At 30.1% G+C, this 18,885-nt stretch overlaps 1 protein-coding gene across 3 annotated transcripts in view; it reads left to right on the forward strand.

The window, feature by feature from the left end:
• LOC107454966 (diuretic hormone receptor-like) overlaps positions 1-18,885 on the forward strand; it is a 174,151-nt gene that overhangs the window by 140,545 nt on the left and 14,721 nt on the right. For all 3 annotated transcript variants that reach the window (XM_071177413.1, XM_071177411.1, XM_071177412.1), the window contains exons 4-8: positions 2,803-2,903; positions 5,969-6,069; positions 8,166-8,286; positions 9,745-9,895; positions 12,991-13,078. In XM_071177413.1, coding sequence (XP_071033514.1) covers positions 2,803-2,903; positions 5,969-6,069; positions 8,166-8,286; positions 9,745-9,895; positions 12,991-13,078 — 562 coding nt within the window. The remainder of the gene's footprint in view (positions 1-2,802; positions 2,904-5,968; positions 6,070-8,165; positions 8,287-9,744; positions 9,896-12,990; positions 13,079-18,885) is intronic.

Below are 18,885 nucleotides of genomic sequence, written 5' to 3' on the forward strand. Positions count from 1 at the left end.
AATATATACTTCAATTTGAACTGTGTTTTATGAAAATAATTGAAATTTTTAAGTCTATTTAAAGCATAAATTGACATTAACGTATCGTAAGTAACATTATACTTAAAATACATTTTATTCTTAGCTATAATCATAATCAATTAGGATGATAAATTTCGGATGTTGATAATTTGAATAGATTTGATAAAAATATTTATTTTCTCCCCTGTGTTTATCACTTCTTTCATTTTTGTATTCGAATTTTAAACATTTTTTTGTTATCGTAAATAATCTTTGAAGCAAAATTATTTATCGCGTCTGATAAATTTGAATATTTAATTTCTTAAGAGAAAATAATCTATGGAAATCAAAGCTTTTCCTTACAGTCAATTAAGGTCCCTTAGCTGCATAATTTAACATCAAAAAATAGTTGCATTAAACTCAATTAAAATAACTAATAGTTAGCGCTTATGTTTGAATAAATTAGAATTAAAGGAAAACTTTCATATAAGAAAGGGGTAAAAAAAATCAATAAAATTGCAATGGGAAAGGATTTATTATTAATAATAAGCTATATATGAGCAGTTTGAAAATACTATAACTGAAATAGTAATTATAAGAATTGATACTAGATATGCTGAAACCTTTATTCATGTCTATTTTGTAATTCAATCAACTCAATGTGATTTTATATAGTGGAACCTTAACTTAACGTTTTAAATTGAACTAGCGTTAAATATAACACACGGGGGAAATAATATCGGGGTAAAAGAAATAAAGCACATTTATTATGAAACGGACAACGTTGAACCATGATTCCACTGTGTTTTATTTTATTATCGGCGTGGAACAGCCAACCAGACTCTGAATTTACGATTATGAATATTTAACTCCGTAGCCTTGTAATTTTTATCCCAACTCAGAAAACAAGAGAAATTCTGGATCAAGCATTGATGCAAATTAGCCTTCGTGGTGGACTTTCGCAGGACGTGGAGGACTAACCCGCGTTGCGTTACCTGGGGAGGACAACTACGAAAGCCTCCCATGGTTAGATCAGTGGCCCAAATTAGATGATTCTAACCCATGATCCATCTAACACTGAGGATATTTTATGTCAGCACTATGGTTAGTGTGAGCCGGAGCTGGTGTAATGCGGCGCTGGTTTCATTAAAACAAAAAAATTTCCTAGCAATATTGCTTACAAACATTTGCTGTCTATCCTAGCTGATAAGAACGGGAACAAAATGAAATATTTGAAAAATAAAAAAGAAACATCATAATGAATTTTTTTTGCAGTACTTCGTATGCGCTATACGGAGTATTCAAGTATTAGGGAATAACTGCTTTCAGTGTGTTTTTAGAATCCCAATTAAGCTTAAAGTTAAATTAAGTGTATACACAAAGAGTCAGCAAATTAATAATTTATCGGAAACTTTTTTATCCGTCAAATAATTCACTAATGAAGAAGAAAGGACTGAAAATATCAAAACCTGTTTGAGTGCCAAAGGCAGGGAAAAGTTCTTAGATGATTGGTATTTTGATTAATGACTTCGGAAAGGTTTTAATGATTTCATTTCTACTTTTTTCTATAGTGATTCTTGCTCAGGGGATAGAGCACTTGCCTTCCAATGAGGTGACCCAGGTTCGATCCCAGCGATGGCTGGTAGATTCGAATTCCTCCCCCGACTCGTACTGATCACCGTACTGACGTAAATATCCTCAGTGGTAGATGGATCATGGATTAGAGTCCCTTTGCTATCAAGCTAACCGTGGAGGTTTTCGTGGTTTGCCTCTCCATGTAACGCAAATGCGGGTTAGTTCCATCTAAAAGTCCTCCACGAAGGCAATTTACTCCTAATACTTGATCCAGGAGTTCCCTTGTCTTCTGGATCGTGTTCAAAATTACTAGGATACGGAGTTGCACATTGGTAGTTGTAAACCCTAATTTGGGTCATAATATAGTGATTCTTGATAACGTGATTGCGAATGATAGTGACTTGATATTAGTGATTTAATTTGTTTCTCACTCATTTTTTTGAGTTTTTTATTTATTTGATACGTTTAAAAATTTATTTTTAATAATTTGCATCTAGCAAAATAACTCTCGTTCTGCTTTACCGTTGAACCACAACTTCAGAGTATGAAGCTGGATCAAAGCCGTAAAATCCTAAACAGAATATGTTTTATTTTTAAAAATACGAAAGATACTCCATCCAAAGATAATATTACATTAGTAAATAATATAATACACAATTTATATTAACTGATATCTCAAAACTCCATCTCTTCATTAGAAAATGATATTATTAGAAAAAATTCTGTTTAATTCGAAATTTTTAATTGCATCTTTATATGTATTTTGATTTTCAATTCAAAGTTTCCTTCAAGCCTTATAATTTATCATAAGTTATTTATCACATGCTTTGATGGTAAGACATATTTAATTGATAACACATTTTTGTAAAGGTTTTCTGGTGGCAACTTCAAGTAAACAAATAAAACCTTATCCTGATTACAAATTCTTTAAAGATAAATAAGCGGAAAAATCACATTTGATATTTCCATAAATTTTTGAAGTTAAGATTAATAAAATTGTGTTTAATAAGTTGAACATGATACGTTTTTTCGATTAAAATAACATAATATTACTCTGAACTAGTAATTTAAATATGTGAACGTGATAATTTAAATCTTTTAAGTATGTGAGTATAAATCACTAAACAGCTTTTAAAGGGATGTTTTTTTAAAAGGTATGAAACAGCTTTTATCATTACGTATCTCTGAAAAATTTATTAATTTAAATTATGAAATGACTTTTTTCAGCTAATGCAAGCCGCCAATGTCTTGGTAATGGAACCTGGTCTGATTGGTCAAATTACAGATTGTGTAAACCAGTTAATCTTCACGAAGAAGAGTTTTTTCAAGTATTGCATTTTATATTTCTCATAATAACTATTTCCTTTTCTATGCATACTTACTGTTTATTTTAAATAATTATATAAATCTTTAACGAAAATAAGAGCTGTTATCTTTTGTTGACCCATAATTAGATAATGTACCGTTTAAATATACGGTGTGACGTATGATGTGGTAGAAGTCGAATTCTTTTGCCATAGATGGCGCCACTGAAAAACAAGAAGCGCACCCTCTGCCTTGAATCAGCTCGGTTTCACCAAGCAGGCTTGTTAGAATGGCATGTGGCATTAGAACCAACCAACCAACCAGATAATGTACCGTACTTTAATGGTATTTCTGGCAAAAAAATTCTGGCAAATGGTATTTCTGGCTAACTTTTGTTTAATAAAACCAAAATATACGGTATTTAGATCATTTATTTGGTAAATCGTACCAGTTTACCCGAAAATCTGGTACTCAGAATTATATTTCTTGAAACCAGAAAATACAAAACTAAAGAGATAATTTGACCGAATATTTCTTTTTGCCATGCTTTAATATCATCAAATTACCAAGTATTATCACATTTACCAAATTTTATCACGCATTATAAAGCCATATTTTTTTTAATTAAACCAAAATCATCACCAAAGCACTTTGATAAAAATTGCCGTGCATTTTAATATACCCGTATAGCCAGAAACTTGGTAAATTTTGCCATATCGTGGTAGTTTTGACTATACTTTTTTCCTAACTGTGAATATCTTTGATTTATCTTTCATCATTATCTTACTCAGAACTTCAATTAACGAGACTTAGAAGCTAAATTATATTCCTTGTGCACTGAAATTTTTTCTTAAATTCATATCTTAAAATTAGATACTGAGTAATTGGTTCAGTTTTAAAATTTAATGCCGGTATTTTAAACCATTTATATCATGCAAATTCCTGTAACATTCATTAGGTGTTGAAAAAAATCCTTTTTAAATTCATTTGATATTTAGTTTAAAGAAATCTCGTAAGAATAGTAAATTTGCCCTATAATACGGTACAATTTGGCACCTTATTTCATTTAAAAAAATTTTATTGTTTAAAACGTTCCAAAATTTTTAACATTGCTAAATCAAACTGATTATAAATAATTGCACTTTGAGGTTTAATTTAATGCAAAACTTTATGCAATGAAATTAAAAGAAAATAATAGATATATACTTTATATAAATCAAATCAACTTTTAATCATGTTTATTTAAAATACTTATCATACCTTATATTCTCAAGAAATTCAATTCTGTAAGTGTTATATTTATCCTTGACCCATAATTTAGTAGAAATTCGATATCTCTTAATGTGGTATTAAGTGAAACCTTGCTCCTTATTCAACTTTAAGAATAATAATCTGTAATCAAATTTAAAAGTTAATTATTTTGCTGATAATATGCTTCAACTTAGAACCATATAATTTGGAGCTAAAATGTATAATATTAAGGTTCAAAAGAGTCCAAAATTTCTAGTAAGGTGCAAAACTCTTTTCTCTTTATAAAATACAAAGTAATTCTTTGTGATGAAGTTAAATTTTTTTTAAAAACAAAGTTTTAAAATCACAAATAGTAAAAATTTATTAAAAAAAACCATAAGGGTTTCGATGTCACAATGTAGATGTATCTTTGTGACGTCAAAACTGGCACAGGTTTTTAATCAATTTTTATTATTTGTGATTTTAAATCGATATTTTTTTTAATGAAATTTTATTTTCCTATTCTCTTTGCTTATTTTTTGACCCATTTTCCTAACTCAGTTCCTTAACTTACAACATTTTTTGCACGTTAATTCACGCACTGAATCAATGTTTCCTCCAAGTAGCGTATATTCATAAATTTTAATATAAAGCGTACTTAAAAATTCAATTAACATTCATGTGCAGATGAGGAAAATTTTCCGAATGAAACGAAAACTAGAAAAATACTGTTCTTAAAAAAATAAACTATTGAACCTTCAAAATATTTGAAACTATTATTTAGTCTCGTATGTATTTATGTGATCTAGGTAGTACAGGTGTGAAAGCGAGACGGAAAAGAGGAAAGGCTGGTAGTAAAATAATTTCAGTTATTTCTAACTTTCGGAGGGAGTTTATTTATTCTTTTTTTAAACTACTCAACAATATCTACTTTATCTTGGAAAAGAAACAGTTTCATAATTATGCTAAAACTAAAAAAGAAATCTTGATAGTTACAGATACTTAATTTTTCTCGAGAAAATGCTAAAATTAAATGCTATTCGTACCAGTTTTTGCTCTTTACCGTCTTGCTATATAAGAGCTTTCAGCCATGAGGTTGTATTGTATATAAAAACGAGTTAGCAGTTGACACGCTGAGTTACAATATACCTCGATACTATTTATCCGATAAGCCTGTGCTCATCTATAAAAGATGAGCATCGGTTCCTCACACATTCTAACTGCCAATAAGTATAGAATCTAGTGATGTAACTGACCAATGAAGTTTGAACTGCTGAATTGTAAACTTGGACTACAGCAAATTATGAAAGATCTAATAACACGTAAGATGTCAGCGTAATACATTTAAGGCATTTAAAGTACATGCCATTAGTTAATTCATGGATTTTTTATAATTTTGTGTCACTATTAAGACGTGTAAGAAGATGTTTAAAACAAGAACAAAATAGTCTCCCGACAGCACTTCTATTGCTTATCGAGACTCATTACTGTATTGTTACAGTCTAGGCTTTACTTCCCTTTGACAATAAGCATAATGGATAATTTTGTATACGTAGATTATGTAAATATATATTACGCTTTCTAAACATTTAATTTAAAACGTTGTAATCACTTTAACGTGTACTTTTTTAATATATAAATTTAAATATGTAATGTTTTTAAGATTATATGCTGAGAAGCAAATTTTTTTAAAAAAATCCTACAAATCTAGCATAAAATTGTTTCGGTATATTTTTCACACAAGAGCGATGTTTGACAAAAATACATTCAAAATATTTTTACTTTGCATTAACCATGCGATTTTTAGAATCTTCTTGAATGTCTGCATTTTATGGATAATTATGTCATTATCAAATAGGTTCTGTGGGACATGAAAGAAGCGGCTACCATTTACTATGTTGGATATGGAATATCCTTAGTTGCATTGAGTCTTGCCCTTTTTGTGTTCTTCCATTTCAAGTATGTCTTTTTTTTGTTCTTAACACATTGCTTTAAATGACTTCTATAGCCGTCAAATGTTAGGGAATATTTAGGCAAATAATGGCTAAACTTCTCATGTACAGTGTGCAAAAAAAAAGGACCACCCTGATAACTTTTGATCTAATCATGGGATTTTCATGTTCTATCCCTCAATTTTAATGGCTCAAGGGGGTGACCTAAAATATGTTATTTAATAAGTGCAGGCGATATTTTAAATTACGAAATCTGACACAAAAACGTACTTTTCTGAAAAACATGCCTTTTATGTAGCAGATTCGGATTTCTGATCTCGAAAATATAGGGGGTAGCGGCAATCTGGGAAATATGGTCCCAATAGTATGGTCAAGAGAGCACTCCAAAGTTTGAAAGCTTTAATGTTAATTTTATGTTTTTGCTTATTTCGCCGTATCTCAAGAAAATTTACGCGAGTAAAAAATTTTTGCACACAATTATTAAACTCGTTTTAAATTCCATGTAATAAATAACTTTTGGTATGTATTTATTATTTTTTATTATTTTATTTAAGAATGATCGAAAAATATTTTGAATTGTAATATGTACAATTTTTGGCATAATTTTGAATAACATAATTTTATATGATAAAATACAAAGTTTGAGCAAAACCGGTTGAATAGTTCTTGAGAAATTGTATTTCAAATAAGACAAAGATTTAAAATTCGATTTCTCAAGAACTAATCAACAGATTTTGCTCAAATTTTGTATTTTGCCATGCAAAGTTGCATGTTTTAAAATAACGTAAAAAATTTTATACCTTACAATTCATAATTTTTTAAATATTATTTAATAAAATAATAAAAAATAATGAATATTTACTAAAAAGTATTTTTTTGCTTAAAATAATCTTTGGATAAACGGATTTTATAACTTTGGGCAAAAATTTTTCAATTCGCTTAAATTTTCTCCAGATATGACTAAATGAGCAAAAAGTCTAAATCACATTAAGGGCTTCAAACTTTGAATCACTCTCGTGACCAAACAGTGGAAATCATATTTTCTAATGACATGCATAGGCTACCCCCTATATTTTGGGGTAGCCTATAATAATAAAAAACCAAATCCGTTGAAAAACAGGTATGTTCATTCAGACAAAATACATTTTTGTGTCTGATTTCGTAACCTAAAATATCGTCCGCACTTATTAATCAGCATATTTGATGTCACCCACTCGAGCCCTCAGGAATGAGTCGAAGAACGTCAAGATCCAATCATTAGATGGAGAGGTATTCAGGGTTTTCCATTTGTTTTTCTTTTTGGCGTACTGTATATTTCAATTTTTTAAAAAGAACTCTACCAGTGCGAAATGTATTAATGCATTTATTTGTTAATTATTCAGTAATACATCGGGGGAAAATGGTGTCATTAATTCTAGGAAGAATAAGAATTCTGTTCTTTTCTCTGGGAAGTGAAAAATGTCGTAATGAGAAAATGACGGTTCAGCCGTCGAGTGTTTTTAAGGAAAAACTGTGACAAAATGTCATAGTTTTAACTTTAAAGCATACGACTGATGGCATAAAACTTCACTTATGGCAGTCGCATATAATTAAAAACTTAAAGTGTGTGGCAATATGTTTACTGTCGTTAAATTTTAAATAAGTAAGCAAAATGTAGTGCATTACGTATTTTGAATAAAATAAAATAAGGAATAAAAGATGTTACTTGGTGCTGACTTCTAAACTTGGTGTAATTTTCACAACTGAAACATATTTTTAGGTTTACAAGTCCTTTTATTTAATCCAATTGTTTATGGAAAATTCATGTAAATTTTAAACTAACTAAACCAGTAATAAGTTTAGTCAGTGATATACAAATATATACAATTAAAAAATGTGACAAAAACAGTGATAAATTTTTCTTCTACTTTATTAATGGAATTTTGTTCCTTTATAACATGAAACATCCTTCAAACGTTGAATAAATATTTTAGCAGCTTTAATTAATATTAATTATTATTAACTTAACATTCATTATTAGACATTATTATTTTTAATTTATTTAGACTGATTATGTAAAATAAATTTATGTTTAATTTTACTAAAACAATTTCAACTTTTTAGAGACCTCAGGTGCTTAAGAAATACAATTCACACTAACTTGATGACTACTTACTTACTGATTGATGTCACATGGATTCTAACAGCAACGCTTCAATCGCATCAAAATCCAACGGCTGCAAGGGTAAGTTAAGTTACACATCTATAACATATAAATGCACGTTTTTCTTAGCATATAATTTATTAAAAAATGGTAAAAGAATACAAAATATTTAATTCTGAATTGACAAAACTATCCTTGAAAGAAACGCGCTTAAAAGCAGCAGAAATTTCGAAAGAAAGAATAAATATAACAATAAAGAAAACGAAGGAAATAAAAATAAAAATACGACCACCGAAGCAGACGTCTTCAGGGGTAATTTAATTTGGCCTCTCTCTCAATAGAAAATGTTTTGTTTCATGACTTCCGAGGCCGGTACCCCCTGAAGACGCCGGCTTCGGTGGTCATATTTTTATTTTTATTTCCTATTTTTATTTTTATTTCTATATTTATTAAAAAATGGAGCACCATTTTTATGCTTAATTCAGTAACGTTTTTTTCATACATAAATGAATAATCCTTTTCACATAAAAATTAAGAACTTTTTTCAATTAGAAATAAATGTCACTTTTCATACACTGCTAGAAATTTCTCAGAAAAAATGGTTAAACAACAATTTATTTGATTGGTAATAATCAAATAAAGCTGTTAAATAACCATAAATAAGAAGGTATTCAAATGTTAACTATAAAAAAAAATAGTTTATTAATTGCTTCCACCAAATACGGGTAAATAATCAGAAGTTTATCGCACCTACTAGGCCCATCTAATGATGCCACTTAGTTCCTTGCAATTGGGTACATATTATAGTCGAGAGGGTTAATGTGTCAATCTCATAACAGATGAAACAATTGTTTTAGTCCCATCCTTGCTACCGCTATAATTCCACGATTCACTTCAACCCATGAAGAATTTCAAGTGCCTTGCACTCCCTAATTTGTGACCCTGGACTGTTAGAATGCAATACTCTCATTCACGCATAGATGACAGTACCATTAAGCTGCCTAACATAAAAAGTCTAATATTTCTCGAGTCTTACGATAGGTGAAAAACTACACAAATTAACTAAACCACATTGCATGGTCCATTTTATATAACACAACTCAATTACAACCTAACTTCAATGTCCATCACCTAACAAAAAGCTCAGTTCCAATATTCAGTTAAATTTCCCTTTTACAGTTTTGAAACCGTGCTAAATATAAATGGTTAAAAACATGTAGTCTTATATTGACTGTTTTTTTAACGATATTAGTTTTAAACGGTTTCAAGACCGTAAAGATTAAAAACGTTCTTTACCGTAAAGGTTACGATTATTTAAATGGACAAACTACATCTGGTTATTATACCATAATTTTAGAATTAAAATTCTCACAATGTAGGTACATAAATCAATTTTTTATGCACAAATCAACAACACCTTTTTTTTATAATTGAAGCAGTTACTTTTTCCATACATGAAGTAATGACACATTTTCGTATATAAATTAATAACTTTTTTCATACATAAATTTAGTTTTATGAAATTTGAATTAATTTCAGATTGCCTGTTTTCTTGTTATACCTCTAACTTACCTGATGGCTACAAACTTCTTTTGGATGTTCGTGGAAGGTCTCTATCTCTACATGTTGGTGGTAAAGACTTTTTCCATTGATAAGATCCAATTCAAAACATACGTTATAATAGGGTGGGGTAAGTGCATCTAAAAATTCAATTACTCTTAATATCTTATTGTTGCTTCTTTTTAATTTGGGATTTCTTTAACTTATAAATTAATCATATATTTTTTATAACTGTTCCATAAAGATTTATTATCATTCATTTCTAAAATTCAAGTGCACAGAATCAGATTCAAGTGCACAGAATTATCTAATAACAGTTAGATACTGTCTAAATTTATCATGAATAGAATCTGTGTACCTCCATCGCCACATAAATTCGACGAAATACGAATCGAAAATGGCGTCTGTAATACCAAACTGGCGGGGACATTTTTTTCTTGAATCTATTTTAATGACTGCACTCATAACTTCGATCTTATTGACTAGAAGCAAAAGTAACCTTACCAGCCGGTATCCAGCGTAGAACTAACGGACCTCTGAAATTACATATACCGTTGAACATTAAAAATAACGCTAAAATCTAAACCAATCAGAATCACGATTGGATATCAACATCGCCCAGGTTGGCGATCAACCGCGATCACAACTTGGCGAGATTCAAGAGGCACCCTCAAATATAGTCTACCCCTATAAGTAATATTGAAAATATGGTATCGACACAAAATTATTTCGCTTTTTAAGTCAATACTTTTTAGGCATTTTCATAAACCATAAAATAAAAACAGAAAACGCTATTGTTCTAATACATGCTAAGAGTTAATTTCAACCCTCTGTAATATCTACTACGAATTTTTAACCAGAATTCTTTTTTTGATTACCCTAAAATACAATATTTATGCTATTTAGCAATGTCGAATCGAAAATGAGTAATTGTTTTCAGAAATTTTTTAAAGCATGATTATATACACCGAATTTAAGTTTATTACAGTCATCCTTCACAGTAGAAAATTCCGGATCAAATTATGGTATCAAGTACCTGCAAGTACTTTAACTGCATCATCCTTAAAATCTATTTTACTGTAAAATCTATTTTTACCGTGAAATGTAATACCGTAATTTCAAGATTAATATTTATTTAGTTAGAGAGATTCAGTGAATTTACTGTTATTATTACTGGAAAAATCCCAGAATATCAGACTTCTCGTTCCGTAATATGTTCTAATAAAAATGGATTTTACGGTAAAAATTATCGACAATCCGAATGCCGATACTTGAGTCTAGCATTTCCAATCTCTCTTGATAGATGTCACAACTAGATAAATAAACAAATCAAGTCAAATTCCATGGTTCACTTGACAAAAGATAACTACAATCTTACTCCATTTGTGCTTAACGAAAACTAGCTGCAAAATCAGATTAAATTTCCATTAACCCTTTTGTAACCATGATAGTTGTAAATGGTTACTAAAAGGTACAGTTTTACATGTACGACTTTTCAACCATACCGGTTTCAAACTTGTAAAAATATTGACCGAAAACTGTACGGTTGTAAAAATTGACCGTAAACTGTATGAGCAGATTGCTTCTGGTTATATTACATTTATTTTTCGAATAATAAATTCTAACTGTGTCATAATATTGCGAATATCACACGAGAGAAAAATATGAGCAACCGTAAGCGGAACCTCCACTCTGTCCGCAACTAAGGCAATTTCGCAGTTCAGAGTTGCCGATAGGATTGCTTAATTACCGGAACTGTTGCTGGTAACACGATTACCATTTCCTGCTATTTATCTAAACTTTTGGCTAGTATTTAAGTTTTGTTATTTTATGACATTGCCTCATAATTACTCAACGATGTTTGTAAAGGGAGAGAAAAAAATCACAGAAGATGTAGAATTGATATCCGTTAAATTAACTCAACATTTCATCCGATCATCCTCTTCATCAACGTCGTCGCCATTTTAACTTACATTTGTTAACGTCATCACATGAAACTGAAACATCATTGCAAGCAAGCGATCTGATTGGCTCAAGTTTTTGTTTCTTTTATTTATAGGCAATTTTTTTCTCAGCTGAGAGAAACAGTTGCTGATATTTCGGGCAACCGTGATTTCTATATCACACGAGGATTTTCATGCAATTTTTGGAGAAAGTGAAGGATACGATTGCCTTTACGGTAGACTTACTGGTTTCGTTGTTGATAGTTTTTATCGTGTGATATACCCATAAGTCAATTGTGTAAAAGGAAGATTTAATCAAAATGGCATATGAGTCTCAGTATTACAGCTAAAGACTTTCCCTTTCATTAGCATAGCGAATTACCAAACAAGATGAAAACATGTAAAATAATTTAGCCACCATTAAAAACTTCAACTGACTAAACTACATTTTTGAAAGTTTATTCTTAAAATTTCTAAATCTATCACCATTAATTAGTTGTCTCAACTTATTTTTACAAAATTAATTACGTCTCAACTGCAAAAAAAAAGGAAAAAATATAGTGCGTGGAGTCCCTCCGCGCGGAAGAAATGAAACTTCTTAATGTGGAAATGAAAATAGGAAGGGGTAGAAATTGATTTTTAGTGAAATCATACTGTATCTTTAAGGCAAACTTGATTAACATTGCTTACAATTCACAATTGATCGCATCTTTTAATTATCATTTTCGAGTGGAGAAATATCCAAATCTATAACATTTACAATGGGATTATGATAACTAAAGCAAGGTACGAAATGTTTGAGTTCTATTTTTTCAATATTTCTTGTAAAAACTGCATCAATGGCTGCCCTTTGGTTGTTGGATTATTCCTACCATTTATCATTTCCAATCCAAATTCGTCTTTAAGGAAGGTTAATAATGTTTCAACTTCAGGTAACGAGAAATTCACATTAAAATCTCCAGCAAGGATCACAGGCCGTTCACAAGAGTCAATTTCTTCACCAGTAACGTCTGCCAGAGCTTGTGAACCTGCAGTGGATAGTGGCAATAAAGATGTTCCGTCATCAATAAACAGAATAATTGTTTTAAATCGTCTGCTGATGTAATAACTGCAACTCTAGCTGGTTGCTAGGCAACCAAGCAACTTTTTCTTGTTATTAATGTTTTGTTTTGTGTATCGTTGCGTTAAACGTTTAACGCAACCTTGTTGGAAGTCGCATTAGAAGTTTCACTTCAATTAACATGTTGCAAAATTAGCATGTTAAAAGTACAATCTATTTCAGGAATCCCAGCAGTTGTTGCTGCAGCGTGGGCTATAGTGAAAGGAATTGCTGGAGGAGCTGCTGCTGACGAACCTTTCACGCAAAAAGGGTAAACATACTTTTCGTAGATATTATTTTTTTAATTAACGTTAAAAAGGAAATAAATAACAGTATTTTATTATTGTTATCTTTTTGTCACCAACTCTCATAAAAATTTAAATAAAGCTAATAAAATCATTTTAAATCCGTTATGCAAAAACAATGGGCTCAGTCGATGTCTTCGAAGATTGCTACGCAAACCATGCTCGCTTCACTGACTACTAAGTTTAACCCATTTGAAACATGTTCTAGCTTAAAATCCTAAAAAATAAAATTAATTTTTGAAACCCTGAAAATTTAGTTATTTTAATAAAGTTAAAATTAAAGTTGAATTAATAAGTTAAAAAAAATTAAATTTATATAGATGACAATGACATGCAATAGAAAAACTGTAAGAAACGAAACAATAATTATGTATAAAAAATAAACATGTATGTCAACGGTGTATATCTTACGCATTTCTTCAATGCTATATCCTTTATAGAAATCATCAACGCTTTCTTACTGTTCTTCGAAACTACTTTTATATTATAATTAAATAGCGTAATAAAATGACTAATACTTATTTTTAATGAATTACTTTTACAAAGAGTAAAATTTTCATGATTAAACCTACATGAGTATAACTAAAGCATAATATAAAATATTGTATTTGTTGATATGAACTATTCACTATTTTACCTTCCAATTCTTCTCAATTTATAGCTCAGTTCCCTTCAGCTCTTCGTTGTTCACGCGAGAAAAGAATTTTCAATCAGAAACTTTTAGACATAGACTTTTACGCTTTTATGCTTAAGACAGCTCACGCACTCGATATTTCAATTCTTTGTACTCTACGCAAAAAAGAATTTTTTTTCGCCACGTAAGATTAAAAAATAGAGAGAGATTTTCAGGTATTGTTGTGGCAATATTTTAAAATACAGGTTTTCTGCTTTTTATGGCGTATCAAACTTAACTATTGAAGTAGTTATTTGCTGCGAAGCAAGCTCAACTCTAAACTTCTGAGTCGATAATAAATTATACTTTAGTTAATCTTGAAAATAAATGCGTCAAATTTAGTTATAGTTAGTTCTTTTTTTTTACGAAAATAAAATTAAAATTATATACATAATAGCCGATAAATTAAATACAAGAGCTTTTATTTAAGAAAAAGCTTTTATTTGTTTTCTCAAATAAGGTGGTCAATTCTGTTAAAATAAACTTCATTAACAAAATACTTTTAAAAAGGAAAGCATACAATTGATACTTAATCATCCTTAATATAAAGGACATCACAATGTCACACCGGCAATGAATACTGCCTGTTATATTGCACAGCAAATCAATCATGAGAATAAGTTTTTAAATTATTTGTATTAAGAAATTTCATTGAAATGCTTTGAATCACTAAACAATCTATTTAAACACAAAACCGTTAACTCATTGTTCATTTTAAAGGTTTGCTGTTGAAACAATAGACAATAAAGTATCTTTCTTTAGGACCATAAATTATTTGGCAGCAGTAGTTTATTAATGTCGAATAATGTTTTCCAGATAAAGTTTAAAAATGTTCATTAATTAAAATATGGTTACTGTTTTGTTGTTGTTGCCGTCGGTCATTAAGGCAGAGGGTGTGTGATTGTTCTTGTTTCCCAGTGGTGGCCAAGAATTCGACTTAAGCCACACCCGTGTATAGGGCGGACCCATTCATACATCCATTCATCCACAGATTGTAATTTTGCCCGAACCAGGGAATGATTTATCTCCAATTCAGTACCCCCAGAGATATTGATTTGTTATGGGAATATAGAGGATATTGTGACCCGACAGAGTTAACGTGCACCAGTCTCCGACCGACTGGAATCGAACTCTCGTTCACTCAAACGTGAGTTCAGCACTCTGCCTACCAGGCTATCCCAGCCGATTGATGTTTTCTTAAATATAAAGAAACAACGGCTTTAAATATTACATTATATAATGATTAAAACTCACCTTGACACAAAGTTGTTTTCCTAAATTTTTAACCAAAATTTTATTACTTCCTTATTTAAAAATTGAACTAGAAAATAATGAATAATTTTTGATACATTAAGATGTGTAACAGATTAATGGTTTTGTAAATTTATGCTGTAGCTATTCTTACATTGCTGCAAGATTAATGAACCATTCTTTAAGAGCAAATAATTGAAAGCTATCAAAATTTTAATTCAGTTTCGGCAGGCAATTTGCCTAAGCATCTTGTTAAAATATCCATGTTAAGTCTTTAATTTATTAAGCACCCTTCCTTCCTGCCTTTAATTAGCTTGTCAAATTACATGATTGAATACAGCAGCTTTTCCTTTCAATAATTAAATCTGTAAGAGCATTTTACGCAAAACGTGTTTTTTTTTAAAAATACTCCTTTACTCTTTCAAACTTTTGTACACATAGTTGGAATTTTTCATACAAACGCTATTCATCTTTTTTGATGTGCGTCCTGTTTAAATCTGAATAAATAGTTTATAACAGTTTTATTTGCTTTTCAGATTTCAATAGCAACTTTATGAAAAATGTATTTGAACGGCTTTGAATTGAGAAATGCATTCAAAATGGCTAATATTTATACCGTTTTAAATAACATTAAATATCATCCATTCATTTTAGAAATGGAAAGTAAATTAAAAGTTATACGAATAATTGATTTCAAATTATTCCAACAGCCTAAGAACTTAAAGGAATAAATTCCATTTGATATATATATATATATGTATGTATATATTTTTTAGGTTGGTTCTGATAGCAGATACAATATTTTTAAATTTATCTATGAATTAGCATTTTTCGTTCAATTAAGTTATAACTTTAAGGAATCAATCACTGTTTATTTTTAAAGTTGTTAGAAACCTCNACAATGGATGAAAAAGAATAATAAAATGGTGAATTAGTTTTTGTAGAATTTTGCGTTATTTCTTTTGTAAAAGGTTACGACTGACATATATATATATAAAGAGAGAGAGAGAGACAGACAGAGAGAGAGAGAAAGAGATAGAGATAAGTTCAAAATGAAGAATAAAACAAAGAAAAATTATAGACATAGGAAGAAAAAAAAAGGGGGGGGGAAATAATAAGTAAAAAAATAACAAACAACAGTTTAAAAAAAGAAAAAAAAAGGATGACATTTTACTTAAAAAACCGGAAAAAAAGATATAATCTTTTCATCAGCCCACACGATCATATCCGCAAAACAGAGTGCTTTCTGATATTGTATCAACATAGCCAAAGCAAAATATATTAATACAATAGCGTAAGAAGCACTCAGAAATTTTTTTTTATAAAAATTACAACAAATAAAATAGAACACAAAAAGTAAAAATAAGTAAAAATAACAATAAAAACATATATATATATATTGAAAGTATGAGAGCTTATTTTTATTACGCAGGAAAGGCATTACAAGGCTTTTGAATTTATCGAATTCCAATAATAAAACATCTTAATACCAACTGTTAATAAAAATTATCAATTGTTCACGCCTTTTTTATTCCGAAATTTATGTTTCAAAAACCTCATATTGTCATCTTTTAAATGAAAATATCATAAGCTTTATTTCAAAAAATCTGTACTTTCCCTTTATTGGTACTTGGAAGCCGAGTTCGCTTATTGGTAGAGCAGTACCAGGTTCTGGTTTACGGAGGTCACTGACTACCGATGATAAGTGAATCAAACATGACGACAATTTTTCATTTTATATTCATCGTTGAACACCCGATCCAAATTTTGAGTTCACGACTGCTAATGTTCATCTCCGTGCTATTTAAATTTTGGACCTACTCCAGAAGATAAAGGAACTCCTGGATCAAATATTGGGTAAAATTTGAATTCATGTAGGACTTTTTGATGGAATTAACCTACATTTGCGTTACATTGAGAGTAAAACCACAGAAACATCCCACGGTTAACCTTACAGCAAGGAACCTCTAGCCCATGATCCATCTAACCCTGAAGATATTTTACGTCAGCACTGTAGGCTGTGCGAGTAGGGTGCGGAATTCGTATCAACCAGACATCTCTGAGATTCGAACCCCGGGCACCTCATTGGGAGGCGAGAGATCTAAACATTGACCCACCATGACTAACATTACAATATCGCGAATATTATGCAAGCGATAGTTAATGAATACGATACTATTGTGAATGTTGCTACATTTTATTTGGGTGACAATGTAGAAATTAGATTAATAGAGAAAATATCGCGATGTATTTTTCGGAAATGCAACTCGATATTAAAATATGACTCATTAGTCCTGGGTGTTCAATTTTATATTGGCTGAAAAAAAAGTAGCCAACATATATTGTCAACGTGTTTCTTGTAAGAAGATTAGAGGCTAATTACCAAAGGCGGATATATGCCCTAAACGTACATAAATTATGTATTTGAGTACAGACGTTAAAGACTTATGTCAGCTAAGTTACAACTTCTGGGTGTCAATATCATGAAAATAAAAGTTTTCAATAGAAAAAATATTTTATCTAGGCTTAAAATAGTTCAATGAAACTGTTTGGCAAGCTAATAATCAAATATATTAAAAAAATAATTTTTAATTTGATACGTAAGCACTCATTTATTTGTTAATGCTGTCTTATAATCCTTGAAGAACACTATTAAATCTAAATTATTTTCTAAAATTAAATTTTTGCTTTAGAATCTATTGTTTACTGTTTTAGATCTGTGTATTCCTTTAATTTCGAGAAGTTTAAAATAGTTAAAGTTCATTTCGTTTCAGTGAGAAAAAAAATCTATTACAAATGAAATTCAACGCTTTGCATAATAATTAAAAGCAAATAAATTATATTTAACGAATTTACCATCTATCCTGAAAAAACAAGCAAGCCCTACCAGAAGTCTTGAGTAGAGCCCCTGTTAGCACAATTAATTTCACCAATTTAACACAAGAATTTTGAAGAAAAAAAGTAACATTAATAGACCCAAAAAATGTATGAAAGATCGAATACTAAGTAGATTTCTTATTATAAAAGTAAATAAAGCGTCTGAACTTTAAGCAATATATTACGATGCATTGCGATATACTGTTACATTTTACGAGCAGAACCTCTTTATAACATAAGCGAACCTCATTAGTTAAACACAATGCAAATTAATACTCAAATCTTAATCATCTACAGACTATAACCATATTTTTTCCAAAAAATTTATTATACTGTTGCCAGATACAGTTTCTTGTTGAGTTATTTAATGAGTAGATAATTATTGAGTATATAATCATAACGAGTACGATTAAAATATAAATCGATTCTCAACACTCCCACCATCTGCATTGATTTAAGGCAAAACAAAATTTTATAAAATAATGAAATTAGACCAAAAGGGGAAAATGTTTGCGAGAAGAAAAACATCCTTAAAGTGATATTACAACAATTGGTATGAGAAAGTAGCCTTTACAGAACATTGGAGAGTAATATTTAAATATTTAAAGGCTCTAAAGTAAAGTCGATAATATTTCTTAATAATCAAATGTTTAGTCTTTGTGGAATCTTCACTTGGAGACCGCTTCGGGTGTACTTTACATCAAAAGTCCATAGGGTTTCCAGAACTTCAGGAATAAGTGACTCGACAAGATGAGTGATGGATGTTAAATCTTCGGACAGTATTTCTGGAGGATACAGTTATTAAATAGGCTGAATAAATGTAATACGTACCAGCGTCAATCGAGCGATTCTTCGTCTTCCATCTTTGCCCGAAATCAATTCCTCGACCCGAGCTAAGGGCCACTCGGTTTTTTTTAGAATTATCAGATCCCACAAGAACTATAGCAGCTACCTTCAATTTGGAGCCTTACT

Source organism: Parasteatoda tepidariorum, chromosome 2 (assembly GCF_043381705.1).
Source record: "Parasteatoda tepidariorum isolate YZ-2023 chromosome 2, CAS_Ptep_4.0, whole genome shotgun sequence".
Taxonomy (NCBI): Eukaryota; Metazoa; Arthropoda; class Arachnida; order Araneae; family Theridiidae; genus Parasteatoda; species Parasteatoda tepidariorum.